This window comes from Chiloscyllium plagiosum, chromosome 9, assembly GCF_004010195.1.
Source record: "Chiloscyllium plagiosum isolate BGI_BamShark_2017 chromosome 9, ASM401019v2, whole genome shotgun sequence".
Classification (NCBI taxonomy): Eukaryota; Metazoa; Chordata; class Chondrichthyes; order Orectolobiformes; family Hemiscylliidae; genus Chiloscyllium; species Chiloscyllium plagiosum.
This window is the reverse complement of record NC_057718.1, coordinates 77,326,709-77,340,968: the sequence shown is the minus strand read 5'-3', so window position 1 is coordinate 77,340,968 and position 14,260 is coordinate 77,326,709. Positions and strand designations below refer to the sequence as shown.

Genomic DNA, 14,260 nt, shown 5'->3' with positions numbered 1-14,260 from the left:
TGCCCAAGGCCCCAAAGGAGCCATCCGCATCTGTCAGAGATTTACTTCCACTTCCACACACGTCATTTATTATATCGATTGCTCCCGATGTGGTCTCCTCCTCATTGGGGAGACAGGACACCTACTTGCAGAATGCCTCCGAGAACGTCTCCAGGACACATGCAAGAAACAACCCACCGGCCCGTGGCTGAACACTTTAACTCCCCCAAGGACATGCATGTCCGAGGCCTCCTCCATTGCCAAACCCTTATCTCCTGCCACCTGGAGGAAGAACACCTCATCTTCCACTATGGGACCCTCCAACCACATGGGATCAATGTGGATTTCACCAGTTTCCTCATTTCTCCTTCCCCCGATCTTATCCCAGATCCAACCTTCCAACTCAGCACTGCCCTCTTGACCTGTTCTACCCGTCCATCTTCCTGCCCACCTATCTGCTCCACCATCCTCTCTGACCAATCACTTTCACCCCCACCTTCGTTTACCGATTACACTCTCAGCTACCTTACCCCACCCCTCCCCCCAGCTCCACCCCTCCCATTTTTATATCTGCCCTCTTGGCACATGAGCCTCATTCCTGATGAAGGGTTTATGCCTGAAACGTCGATTGTCTTGCTTCTTGGATGCTGTCTGACGGGCTGTGCTTTTCCAGCACCACACTCTCAAGAGTGAGGATAGGGCCAATTCGGGATACTGGAGGGAACTTGTGTCTGGAGTTGGAGGTAGGGGAGGTCTTCAATTAATACTTTGTTTCAGTATTCACTACTGAGGGGTGTTGTGGAGAAAATATAGAGAATCACCAGGAGACAGAGTTCTTCAAGAAGTAGGTACTTTATTTGCAAACACAAAACCGTGACACTGAGAAAGCAGATTCTCGAATGCCCCCGAACCTCAGGGTCCGTGGATTTTTTTTTATCATGTTTCTATTAGCTTATCAGCATGTCCAACTATATTAATCAAAGTCCCTCACTCTAGCTACACAATAAACCAGTGATGTTAGTTCCCATTATCTCTTTAGTTGTACATTCTACTTAATGTTATCCTAATGTCACGGTTAGATATTTATTGCTAACTCTGCTACAGTGATCTTCCATTTCAGACTAACCTGTCATGATAGATATTTAGCTATTCCATCTATTACAATAGTCTCCTGTCTCAAGCTGACTCTACTAACTAATTAAGCCCAATCCTGTCATAATAACACTTAACAGAGTAACTTGCATTATTACTTGTGTTATCTTACCTCGCCATAGTGACCTTTCAGCCTTAACCTTACTCTGCTAATTAGTGTAAGAGCATTCCACTATTCATATCCCATCCTGCCTTTACAGACCACAGATTGCCAGTGGTCTTCATGCTTTAACCCTTCCCATGCTTTCATGTTCATTATTTTCCATAGGGGGACCATGACATTTCTGAGGAAAGCGTGAAATAGACTGATATGTTCAAACGGTTTGATGTTAAGAAGGAGGCTGTGTTGAAAATTTGGAATGGATATATCCCCTGGGCCAGATGGGATATACCCAAGCTAACTACAGGAAGTGAAGGAAGAGATTGCTGTGCCTTTGGCGATAATCTTCACGTCCTCACTGTCCACTGGAGTAGTGCCAGATGATTGTAGGGTGGCAAATGTTATTCAAGAAAGGGAATAGGGATAACCCTGGGAATTACAGACCAGTCAATCTCATGTCAGTGGAGGGCAAAGTATTGGAGAGGATTCTGAGAGACAATATTTATGATTACTTGGAAAACCATAGTTTGATTAGAGATAGTCAGCATGGCTTTGCGAGGGATGGAACATGCCTAACAATCCTTATTGAAGGTAGAGCAGTTGATGTTGTGTACATGGATTTTAGCAAGGTGTTTGGTAAGGTTCCCCATGGTAGGTTCATTTGGTAAGTGAGGAGGCATGGGATACAGGGAAATTTGACTGTAGGGATACAGAATTGGCTGGCCCATAGAAGGCAGAGGGTGGTAGTAGATGGAAAATATTCACCCTGGAGCTCAGTCACCAGTGGTGTTCTGCAGGGATCAATTCTGGGACCTGTGCTTTTTGTGATTTTTACAAATGACTTGAGTGAGGAAGTGGAGGGTGGGTTAGTAAGTTTGCCGATGACACATAGGTTGGTGGAGTTGTGGATACTGTGGAGGGCTGTTGTAGGTTTCAACGGGACAATGACAGGATGCAGAGCTGGGCTGATGAGTGGCAGATGGAATTCAACCTGGAAAAGTGAAGTGATTCACTTTGGAAGGTTGGATCTGAATGCACTTTACAGAGTTAAAGGCAGGATTCTTGGCAGTATGGAGCAACAGAGGGATCTTGGGTTCATTCCATAGATCCCTCAAAGTTGTCACCCAAGTTGATAGGGTTGTTTAAGAATCCTCATTAGCACGAGGATTGAGTTTAAGAGCCACGGGCTTATGCGGCAACTCTATAGAGTCCTGGTTAGACCACACTGGGAATATTGTGTTCAGTTCTGGTCGCCTCATTACAGGAAAGATGTGGAAACTTGAGAGAGTGCAGACGAGATTTACCAGGATGCTGCCTGGACTGGAGGGCATGTCTTATGAAGAAAGGTTGAGGAGCTAGAGCTTTTCTAATTGGGGCAAAGGAGCATGAGAAGTGGCTTGACAGACGTGTACAAAATAGATAGAGTGGATAGCTAGAACGGAAATTTCTGTCATGAGGGGTCATGATTTTAATGTAATTGGAGGAGCGTTTAGGGGAGATGTTAGAGGTAGGCTGTTTACTCAGAGTGGTGGGTGCGTGGAATGCATTGCCAGCAGTGGCAGTAGAGTCAGATACATTAGGGACATTTAAGCAACTCTTGGATAGGCACATGGAAGGTAGTAGTACAATGAAGGGTATGTAGATTTGTCTGATCTTCGAGTAGGATAAAAGTTCAGCACAACATTGAGAGCCAATAGACCTGTAGTGTTCTATGTTTAACACCATCCTTTCCAGCTATCTGACAGTAAACTCAGCTGTTTCGCTGCTTACCTCCTACTGTTTCAGTCAGGTGCTCCAATATTCAGTCAGACTTGACTTTTTGTAATTTATGAGCAGCCAAGCACGTAACTCCAATTTTGAGATTTGCATCTGCCAACATGTATGTAACTGACTTTTTTCATGAGGTACTGGCATTGACTGAAAATTCTGGGTCATTGGTTCAACTTGCAGCTAGGGATTTCAAGACCTGATTTATATATTAAAAAACCCAAGAATTAAGTAGACAGTCACAAAACCAGAATGTAAGTGTAAATCTTTAAATTGTAGCTCGTTGTTTTTGGTTTTATAGCTTTGTGCTCTTTGTGAAAATAGTGAAAAAATGGATGGATTCACAGAATGATTAATTGCCTAACTAGTCACTTGCATTGCATAATATCTTTTAAATCAATCAGTAGGCAGTAGTTTGTCCTGTTAGACGTATTACCAGCTCACAAAATCCATAGGTTTGAGGGCAGGGAGCCACCTCTCCATTCCATGTCACTGTTTTGAATTGAATGACCAAAAATGAGAATAACATCACATGACCAGTGGCTACGTGGAATCCAATTAACAACGTACTTGGCTAAAGATAAGTACATAGTTGCTTTGTACCTGCAAACTATCATTTTGTCTGTTAGGTAAAGCGATTTTGAGATTTTCAAGTAACTTGAACCTACTTACCAATCTAGTAGGAGGGTGTTCACGAACACAACACAATTCCCATCAGTTTGCCACCAGCATTCAGAATCTAGAGTCACAAAGTTGAACAGCATGAAAATAGACCATTCAGTTCAACACGTCCATGCTGACCAGATATCATAAATTAATCTAGTTCTATTTGACAACATTTGGCCCATATCCCTCTAAATCCATCCAGTACATGTACCCATCCAGATGCCTTTTAAATGCTGTAATTGTACCAGCCTCCACCACTTCCTCTGGCAGCTCCTTCCATACAGGGACCATCCTCTGTGTGAAAAGCTTTCCCCTTAGGTTATTTTTTGAATTTTTTCCCTCTTACCTTAAACATGTGCCCTCTGATTTTGGATTCCTCTATCCTGGGAAAAAGACCTTGGTTGTTCACCCTATCCATGTCCGTCATGATTTTATAAATGTCTATAAAGTCACCCCTCCGTTTCCTACATTCCAGGAAAAACAGCCCCAGCCTATTAAGCCTCTCCCTATATCTGAAACCCTCTAACCTCGGCAACATCCTTGCAAATCTTTTCTGAACCCTTTCAAGTTTCATAACATCTTTCCTACAGCAGGGAGACTGGAATTGAATGCAGTTTTCCATTAGCGGCTTAACTAATGTCCTGTACAACATCAACATGGCATGCCAACATCTATACTCAATGCACTGACCAACAAACACAAGTGTACCAAATGCTGCCTTCATTGTCTTATCTACCTGCTACTCCACTTTCAAGGGACTTTGACGCTTACCCTAAGGTCTTTTTGTTTGACAACACTCCCCAGGATCCTACCATTAGGTATATGTCCTGCCCTGATTTGCCTTTCCAAAATGCAACATCTCACATTCTAAATTAAACTCCAACTGCCACTTCTCAGCCCATCAACCCATCTGATCAAGGTCCCATTATACTCTGAGATAACCTTCTTTGCTGTCCACTACAACACCAATTTTGTATCATGTACAAAGGAGGTCATACCTCCTGTATTCACATCCAATATACTTATTTATATTTGGTCTTCACATTTTTTAGACAACCTCTAAACACTGCCCCTTCAGAAATGGAATGCTACTGCTCCATCAATTTAATACATTCATTCCACTAACTAGTGAGGTGTGGTGCTTAATTATTGGCTAGATTGGAGTATTGTATTGTTTTAACTTAACTTTTCAAATTCTCTTGCCCAACATACATTGATTTTGTTTAGATTGAGCAATGGACTTGTCATTATGTTGTGATATAAGAATTATTAATCTTTTATTTCCCTCCCTCTCTCTCTGCCTTTAAAGGATAGTAAGTACTGCATAGAACCATGTCATGTCAATCTGGATCAGAAGATCTAACCAAGTCATTGGTCTTTCGTCTCCATGAAGGCACACCTGAAATTGTGCGTGATGTTCTCCTTGAGCGTGGTTGGGTGGAATTTAATGAGGAAGAACAGGATGAAAATGATTGGAATTTATATTGGCGATCGGGTTTTTCCAATGCAGAGTATGAAAACATTATGCCTTGGCAAAGATTGATCCACTACCCAAAAATCATGGGCATAACTCGAAAAGACAATCTTGCTCGTAATTTAAAGCGTATGTCAGGGGTTTATGGCTCTACAACATATAACTTTAGCCCTATAGCTTTCATTCTTCCCAATGATTACACCAAATTTGTCGCTGAATATACAAAAGACAAGAAGGCAAATGGCGGAAAGCTTGGATACTGGATATGCAAGCCTGTTGATCTCTCTCGTGGTAGAGGAATATTTATATTTCAAGATATTAAAGATTTGACTTACAGCTGTTCTGTTATCGTACAAAAATATATCAGCAATCCTCTTCTTATCTCTGGTTACAAATTTGATTTGCGAATCTATGTTTGTGTCACTAGTTTCTGTCCATTGATAGTTTATATTTATCAAGAAGGTCTGGTGCGGTTTGGGACAGAAAAGTATAGTCTTGCATCTTTAGATAATGTATATGCTCATTTGACAAACACCAGCATCAATAGATTTGGACCTTCCTACACAGTGGATAAAGAACGGGTTGGTTCTGGTTGCAAATGGACAATGAGTCAATTCCGTGCTTTTCTGCATAGTCTTAATATAAATGAACCACTCATGTGGCAGAGGATAAGCAATATTGTGACAATGACTTTGCTAACAATTACTCCCTCCATTCCATCCCCTCCTAACTGTCTTGAACTCTTTGGGTTTGATATCCTAATAGATGAAAACATAAAACCATGGCTTTTAGAAGTAAATTATAGTCCAGCACTAATGGTAGACTGTAATGCTGATGTAATAGTGAAGAAAGGGCTTTTATATGACCTCATTGATCTGCTGAATTATAAAGAGGTCGATAGATTGCGCCAACGTGGTTACCCAAGTCCTTGGCAATATAATATACTTTCTCGGAGCCATCCTTCCTTTTATGTGACTAACTCATTTGGAAATGTGCTGCCTCTTCACTCCAATGCTTCTAAAAAAGCAAAAGAAATTTGGTCCAGTACCCAAAATGATTCACTGTTAGTCTATCGTAAAAATTGTAATCAATCTAATGGGTACAACCAAAGTGAAGATCAAGAGATGGATTCCCAAAAAGTAGAAGAAGAGAACAAATCATCTTATACCAGCAAACAGTTCTCCCACATGCCACGTTCCACTGGGGAAGATTCTGGGAAAAATATCAAGAAGGTATATAGTTCTACAGGTGCTGTGTCTGTCTATTGTTTGGACACTAAGAAATGCATAAAGAATGTGAAGCCCACTAGATCACTGCCAAAGAAAACCTTGACTTCACAGATGAGAGAAAAGATGAACAGAAGTTATATACGCACACAGAATCCAGTGGGCAGAGTAATGTTGCTGGGAGCAAAATATGAACAATCTAATGGGAATTTTCATAAAATGGGCCCAAGATTTCCTTCAGTTGATTTGCAAAGATACAAACTAGCATCTTTTCCTCAGTATAGTCTTTCAGAAGTTGATAAGAAGCCTAAGAACCGCATTGGTGATTTTATACTGACATTTCCATTTAATGAAATAACACTAAAGGCTTCCCGGGACCCTATAAACATAAGGATCATAATGCAGGAATTGCAGAAGATGCCAAAGATATTACAGCAACCAAAGAGTGCAAAAAGTAAAAGTGAGCCCCATCTGGATGGCTCTTCTAATAGAAAAGAATGTTTTGGTTCTTTTCTGTGGGGTCCACGGAATCCTCCATTGCTTAGTGAATGCTGCTTTCAAAATTAAATAGTTGAACTTTTGTTTTAACCCCAGTTACTTTAATTTTATAAATTAAGGTATTAAATTCTTCACAAATGGAAACACAGTTCTTGGGGGTAATTTATTTATTTTTCATTTAAAAATAGTTTACAGGTATTGTAATTTATTTTTGTCTGGAAACCAAACCAACCATTGGGTGCTACTGAACCAGTTATCACAAGTGATAGAAACAAATTTTATTTTCACACAGTATTATATGACAGTTGTAAACATTATTACACAAGAAAATAATGGTCAGCAGATGCCTATTGTGCTATGCAGTAACCATATGACCAGTAAGTGAAATAACAATGTTCTGCTTATTTACAATAGTGTAATACAATGCACTTCACAGTCATTTTCTGATTGTTATTGCAGTAAACTACTGGAAATCATATTGGAGTAAATGTTTAACAATCCGCCTGTAATCTGCTTCACTGCATTGTGTAACTTTGGCTGTATTACTCATTTCTTATAACAGCTCTAAGAAGGAGTGGTTAATGAACTTTATTAAACAAAATAATCTACAATCATTCTGTGTAGTGTATGCCTGTTCTCATTCTCCCAGAGTCCAAATGAGTAATGAATATCCTTAAATTAGAACTAATGTTCCCATTTATTCAAAATATCTTTCGAGATGGAAGCTATCCTTCATGACGAAGACCAATCATGCTGTAAAAGGTTCAGTATTACACCAGACTTTGGTAATGCATCAGGTTGTCTCTTACCTTTCCCACAAATGTTGGCTCCAGGATCAATACCTGCTCTGGTCAGATGCAATCTTTAAATTGTAACTAGTTGTTTAAAGCTTAACTGTGCTTCACTTCAAACACTGCCAGCCATGAATAGCCCTTCACAGTACAAACAGAGTGAGGAAAATGAAACAGAAAAGCTTCTGGTAGTAGAGAGATAGCAGAGATGACACTTTGGATGTTTATTAAATATATTGCCACTTTAGATGCTCATCTATCTGATTGACGGTCATAGTATCAGCAACAATAAGCAAGAAGCTACAAGGTTAACTATCCACAAAGCCATACCATTGTTAGGAACCTGTAAGAAAAAGCAAAACTCTTTCCCTAATACCTAATGGAGCATAACATCTTGATATTGTTCATGTGAACATTTATCAAATAAGAAAATCTAAGGTAGAAGAAAACAAAAATTGCATTTGTTTCTGGATCTAAACTGGAAATGTTTGTTTTTGAATAACAAAAAGTTTGCAGGCAATGAACCACCTGATGAAGGAGCAGGGCTCTGAAATGGTGTGTGATTTTTAACTCCATTCTGCCTGCTATGCCTTCCCCTTCTTGCATCCAAGTGTCCCATTTCTTCCATACTAAGTCCTTAAAAGGTTTATTGATGCAAACATCCAGTGGCTACAGCATGCTGGTATGGCCTCCAGGAATCATTGCAATGTCAGTATTGTTCGCTCAAAGTTCAGTGGTAAAACTTTTCACTTTGTGTGATCTGAACATACCCTAAACCAGGAAGCTTTTTCCCTTTCTACGTCCACTTGATCGTTTATTGATTAGATTAGATTAGATTCCCTAGAGTGTGAAAACAGGCCCATCGGCCCAACAAGTCCACACCAACCCTCTGAAGAATAACCCACCAGTCCCATTCCCCCTTAACTAATGCACCCAACTCTACGGGTAATTTAGCATGACCGATTCACCAAATCTGCACATCTTTGGATTGTGGGAGGAAACCAGTTTTTTGAGTATAGGAATTGGGAAGTCATGTTGAGATTGTACAGGACATTGATGACGCCTCTTCTGGAATGCTGTGTCTAGTTCTGGTTGCACAGTTATAGGAAGGATATTATTAAACTGGAGAGAATGCAGAAGAGATTTACCAGGATGTTGCCGGGTATGGAGGATTTGAGTTATTTTTTTTAAAAAAAAAGGCAGGATAGGCTGGGACCTTTTTTCACTGGAGCGTAGGAAGTTGAGAGTGGTTTATAAAATAGTGAGGAATATAGATGGTAGCTGTCTTTTCCCCCAGATGGTGTATTTCAAGACTGTGGGCACATTTTTAAGGTAAGAGGAGAGAGATTTTAAAAAGACATGGGACAAAACTTTTACAGAGAGGGGTGGTTCGCGTGTGGAATGAACTTCCCAAGAAAGTGATGGATGTGGGAACAATTACAATGTATAAAGGACATTTGTAAAAGTACATGGATAGGAAAGGTTTGGAGGAATATGGGCCGGGAGCAGGCAAGTGGTACTAGTGTAGTTTGAGATTATGTTCGGCATGGACTGAGTGGTTTGAATGATCTGTTTCTGTGCTTTATGCATCTACGACTGTGTCCTGTGTGGTTTGCTGCTTTGTAGTGCCTGATACTGGAGAATTATATCATGGTAAAGGTGATATGCCTTTTGGGAAATGGCCTCATCTTCCTCGTCAGAAGACCACTGCCACATTCCCAGTTAATCAGCACCCATCCTCTACCAGTTCTAGGTGTGCAGAGCACAGCATGCTGGATTATGCAATACAATATGTTTGAGGTGTACTGGAAGCCACCCGCATCACTCCCCAATGGCCTGAACACTTCCCCAGGCTGATCCAAGCATTGCAACCACATCTTCAGGGGGCCCGCCGTTGCTCCACTGTGGCCATTGTGGAAGAATGGGCTGTATTTTAACAACAGTTGATTTCAAGGGCTCCATAAAGGAGTCATCAGCTGTGTTCACAGATGTAAGCCTTTATCGCCCAATGATCATCCTTTGTAAGGCACCTAGTCCTTTAAATGAAATGTGAAAATGAGTATTCTCAAGCATTTGGGCATCATGGCAGTTTCAAGGGTACCTAGTACAGATTTCTGAGAAGTGGAACCAATGACAGATGACTATATTAACAAAATTGAACTTTCTTTTTGTTGACAAACATAGTTAGGTTATAATATGACACTCTGAACATGATGCCATTGTAGCCTGGTGATTATGGCTCATGGCACATAGGTGAAGTTGGGTAAAGCCTGGGCTGCAGCATTGACCTTGTCACATGAAAACTAGTATGTGATCTGGCCCAAATTGAATCTGTAACAGCCTTGATCCTTTTGAGGACTGAGAAATCTTACATAGGTCCCCATGGATCCTTGCGGCAACATGGTGTCTCACTGGTTAGCACTCCTGCCTCACAGCGCCAGGGACCTGGATTCAATTCCAGTCTCGGGCAACTATCTGGATGGAGTTTGCACATTCTCCCTGTGTCTGAATGGGTTTCCTCCCACAATCCAAAGATGTGCAGTTTAGGGGAACCGGCCATGCTAAATTACCCATAGTGTTCAGGGATGTGTGGATTAGGTGCATTAGTCAGGGGTAAATAGACAATAGGTGCAGGAGTAGGCCATTCAGCCCTTCGAGCCTGCACCCCGATTCAATATGATCATGGCTGATCATTCCTAATCAGTATCCTCTTCCTGCCTTATCTCCATAACTCTTGATTCCACTATCTTTGAGAGCTCTATCCAACTCTTTCTTAAATGAATCCAGAGACTGGGCCTCCACTGCCCTCTGGGGCAGAGCATTCCACACACCCATTACTCTCTGGGTGAAGAGGTTTCTCCTCATCTCTGTCCTAAATGGTCTACCCCGTATTTTTAAGCTGTGTCCTCTGGTTCGGCACTCACCCATCAGCGGAAACATGTTTCCTGCTGCCAGAGTGTCCAATCCTTTCATAATCTTATGTCTCAATCAGATCCCCTCTCAGTCTTCTAAATGTAGAGAAATAGGGGAAGGGGTCTGGTTGGGTTACTCTTTGGAGGGTGGGGGTGGACTTGCTGGGCCGAAGGGCCTGTTTCCACACTGTAGGGATTCTATGATCTTAGTAGTCACATAAAGCTTTAGTGCAGCTCTCACCTTGATAATCACCAGGCTACAATGGCCATCCACCCCTTCAGAACTTCAGTCCCACTCCAACATATGGCATTGTTCTGTGACAGTGTCTGGGACATTCAGTCTGCAGTGGGATTGGATCTTATTCATTTCTTGAAGAAATAGCATCAAGAATGATAGATGTTTCTACGGGGTCATTCTGGTTTAACTGCTTCTTGGGGAACCAACCATCACTGGAGGTTGGTGCATTTCCTAGCCTTCTGGAGCTCCTGATCCTCCTCAATTTCTCTGTGTCATCGTAGCACTGTAGTTAATGATCCCTGTTGTGGCTGGCTCCATTGATCATGATTCCAATGAACAATTGTGGGAAATATCAGAAATAGAACAGGTTCTTTGTAATGTTTGCATCACATACAAAAGACAGTTTCGCAAAGTCCTTGACACAATGAAACATGGAGGACTACAACAAGGAGGGCCATGGAATGCCTCTACATGGACCTATGTGGACCTTACCTGATGAAAGCAACACAGCCATATGGAGCAAATACAGTAGGAGATTGTAAGTGTAACATAATTACTGATATCATTTCTCCCACCTTCACCCCACCCAAAAAAAGACAGCATTGCATGTTGGGAAATAGTTCCACTTCAAGGTGGTGGGGAAACAGCTGTGCACCCTTAAGCAGACTTTTGAGATCTTGGATTGTCTTTGTGACTTGTGGCCTGCAGGTGGCACTTTTGCTATCATCTGTATCTACTTACAGAGATGGATGTGATCAATCTGTCATGACCAATGACGTGGTCAAGCTTGTGGCCAGGATTTGTATCCCTCACAGTTGGGCACTGCATGCATTTTACAAGCAGGGTACTGTGATTACAGTTGACTTCATCCTGTAGTAAGTGCCTGATAAGTGCAATTATTTCTTGAAGGGCCTCATATTGTACACAATTAGAGAATGCATACTCAAACTGGGGGGGGAAAAAATCACTCCACCCACTCTGGGTATGGTCACAGCCATTTTATATTTTCATTACGTGTATTAACATAAGGATCGAAGAAAACAGATCACACCTGACACAGAATTATAGGCTCAAGCTAGTAATCTAAGGATCCTCCAAACCTTCCAAATTCCTTCCTTCCTGCTGACCCCATCAGTTCTGACATTCCATTCTTTCCAACCCTAGATTGTTTTATTTACGGTTTCATCTCTCAACATTACCACGTAAGTCCTGAAGCTGCAGCTTAGCACAGCATTGATTGCAATGCATTGCCCAGCTGTCAGGTCCAAGATGGTGGTGAGCATTGATCATGCCCCCTCTCACAGTAACTCATGTCCGCAGAGCACCATAGTCTCATACCATTATGTGTGAGTTGCCTCCTATCACAATTGTTGCCTCCTCAGCATGCTTCCACCAATCCCCACGATTGAATTCCATAGTTTCTTTACCATAACAGTGGCCCTGATAATCCCACTTGACTTTCAGTGAGCTGACTTCCAGGACTGGCTATTACTCATGTGGTCAGTTGGCCAGAAGCAAAAACAGTTAAGAGTACAATCAAGCATGCTGGGAATTTTTTTCAAGCAAATTTAAACTCTGACCTCAGTTAAACCGCAGCCAGGATCTACAGTTTCCAGTGTTGACCAAATAATGTAAGTGTCATGGTGTCTCTAGACATACTGGCACCATACTATCTCATATGGAGCATGGAATGTCACTGCTTATGAATTGGTGTAAACATTTGGGAGTTGTTTACCAGTAAATTCCATTGGCTGAGTGCCAGAGAACTTTCTGGCAACCAAGCACATTTTGAGATAAATTAGCAGAACTAAGGATTTTCTCAGAAGCCTTTGACACCAATATTTGAGAAGCATGTGCCCTGAAGTTCATTCAGAGAAGACAAAAGAACCATAAAACCAGATCTACACAGAGAGCAAAGTTGGCCACTTTACTCAAATTGGGGTGGTATTTGTTTCAAACCAAATTTTCAGGGTTATAGGTCATGTGAATTAAGTAGAGGAAGGTAAAGTGAAGTTAAACAAAGTGAGTTAAAGTTGAAGTTAAGTTAGATAAAGTAAGAAGTAAATATTGCAACGGATGTATGTTTATACTGAGTTTTGGAACTTAAAGAGTTAAATTAAAGATGGGTTGTTTAATTAAGTTCTGAGTCAGTTCTCTGCCTTCTGTCTGTAACATAAGGGAAGAAAACCTGGGGATAAAAGGTTTGAATACTGGTTCAGGATTCTCTTAACATATATGTTCAGTTAGCAGAAAGGCAAATACAACGTTAGCATTCATTTTGAGGGTTAGTATACAAGAGCAGGAATGTACTGGTGAGGCTCTGTCAGTTCACTTTGAAATATAGTAAGACTTTTCGGGTCCTTTATCTAATGAAGAATGTGCTGGTATTGGAGGGGTCCGTAGGAGGTTCACATGAATGATCCCAGGAATGAAGGACTTGTCACGTGAGGAGCAGCTGAGGACTCTCGATCTGTAGTCAATGGAGTTTAGAAGGATATTTTTGATTGGGGGGGGGGGGGGTGCGGTGGGGAAGAAAACCACACTGAAACTTACAGAATACTGGGAGGCCCAGAGAGAGTCGATGTGGAGAAGATGTTTCTACGAGTAGGAAAGATTAGAACCTAAGAGTGAAGGGACAATCCTTTTGAACTGAGATGAGGAGGAATTTCTTCAGAGGGTGGTGAATCTGTGGAACTTGTTACCAATGAAGACTGTGGATGCCAAGTCATTGAGTGTCTTGACACAGTGATTAGTAAGGATATCAATAGTTACAGGGAGAAGGCAGGAGAATGAGGTCGAAAAACATAACAGCCATGGTTGGATGGTGGAGCTGGTAATGATGGGCCGAAAGCCTTAATTCTGCTCGTATATCATATCAGTGCAGTGACACAGAACATATGACCCCAACTGCTCCAAGCTGCTCAATTACCATGTCTAAGCCCCTGACTGCCTGTAACAACATCTATGACTGGTGACAGTCTTCCTTGATTGTCCGATGTCTACTCACCCTCAGCTTTGAGACATAAATGAGCTGAAAAATGTGTTGCTGGAAAAGCGCAGCAGGTCAGGCAGCATCTAAGGAGCAGAATTGACATTTCGGGCATAAGCCCTTCTTCAGGAATGAGGAGGGTGTGCCAAGCAGGCTAAGATAAAAGGTAGGGAGGAGGGACTTGGGGGAGGGGCATTGGGAATGCGATAGGTGTATGGAGGTTAAGGTGAGGGTGATAGGCCGGAGAGGGGGTGGAGGTGGTCGGGAAGAAGATTGCAGGTCAAGAAGGCGGTGCTGAGTCCGAGGGGTGGGACTGAGATAAGGTGGGGGCAGGGGAAATGAGGAAGCTGGAGAAATCTGAGTTCATCCCTTGTGGTTGGCGGGTTCCTCCAGGCGTCATGTTGCCATGGTCTGGCGATGGAGGAGGCCAAGGACCTGCATGTCCTTGGTGGAGTGGGAGGGGGAGTT

General features: G+C 41.9%; 1 protein-coding gene across 2 annotated transcripts in view; it reads left to right on the top strand.

Moving 5' to 3' along the window:
• The window catches only part of ttll2 (tubulin tyrosine ligase-like family, member 2), a 21,400-nt gene extending 13,933 nt beyond the window's left edge, over positions 1-7,467 (top strand). For both annotated transcript variants that reach the window (XM_043696275.1, XM_043696274.1), the window contains one exon: positions 4,974-7,467. In XM_043696275.1, the coding sequence (XP_043552210.1) occupies positions 4,997-6,931 (1,935 nt within the window). In that variant the 5' untranslated portion in view covers positions 4,974-4,996 and the 3' untranslated portion in view covers positions 6,932-7,467. The remainder of the gene's footprint in view (positions 1-4,973) is intronic.
• The last annotated feature ends 6,793 nt before the right edge of the window (positions 7,468-14,260 follow it).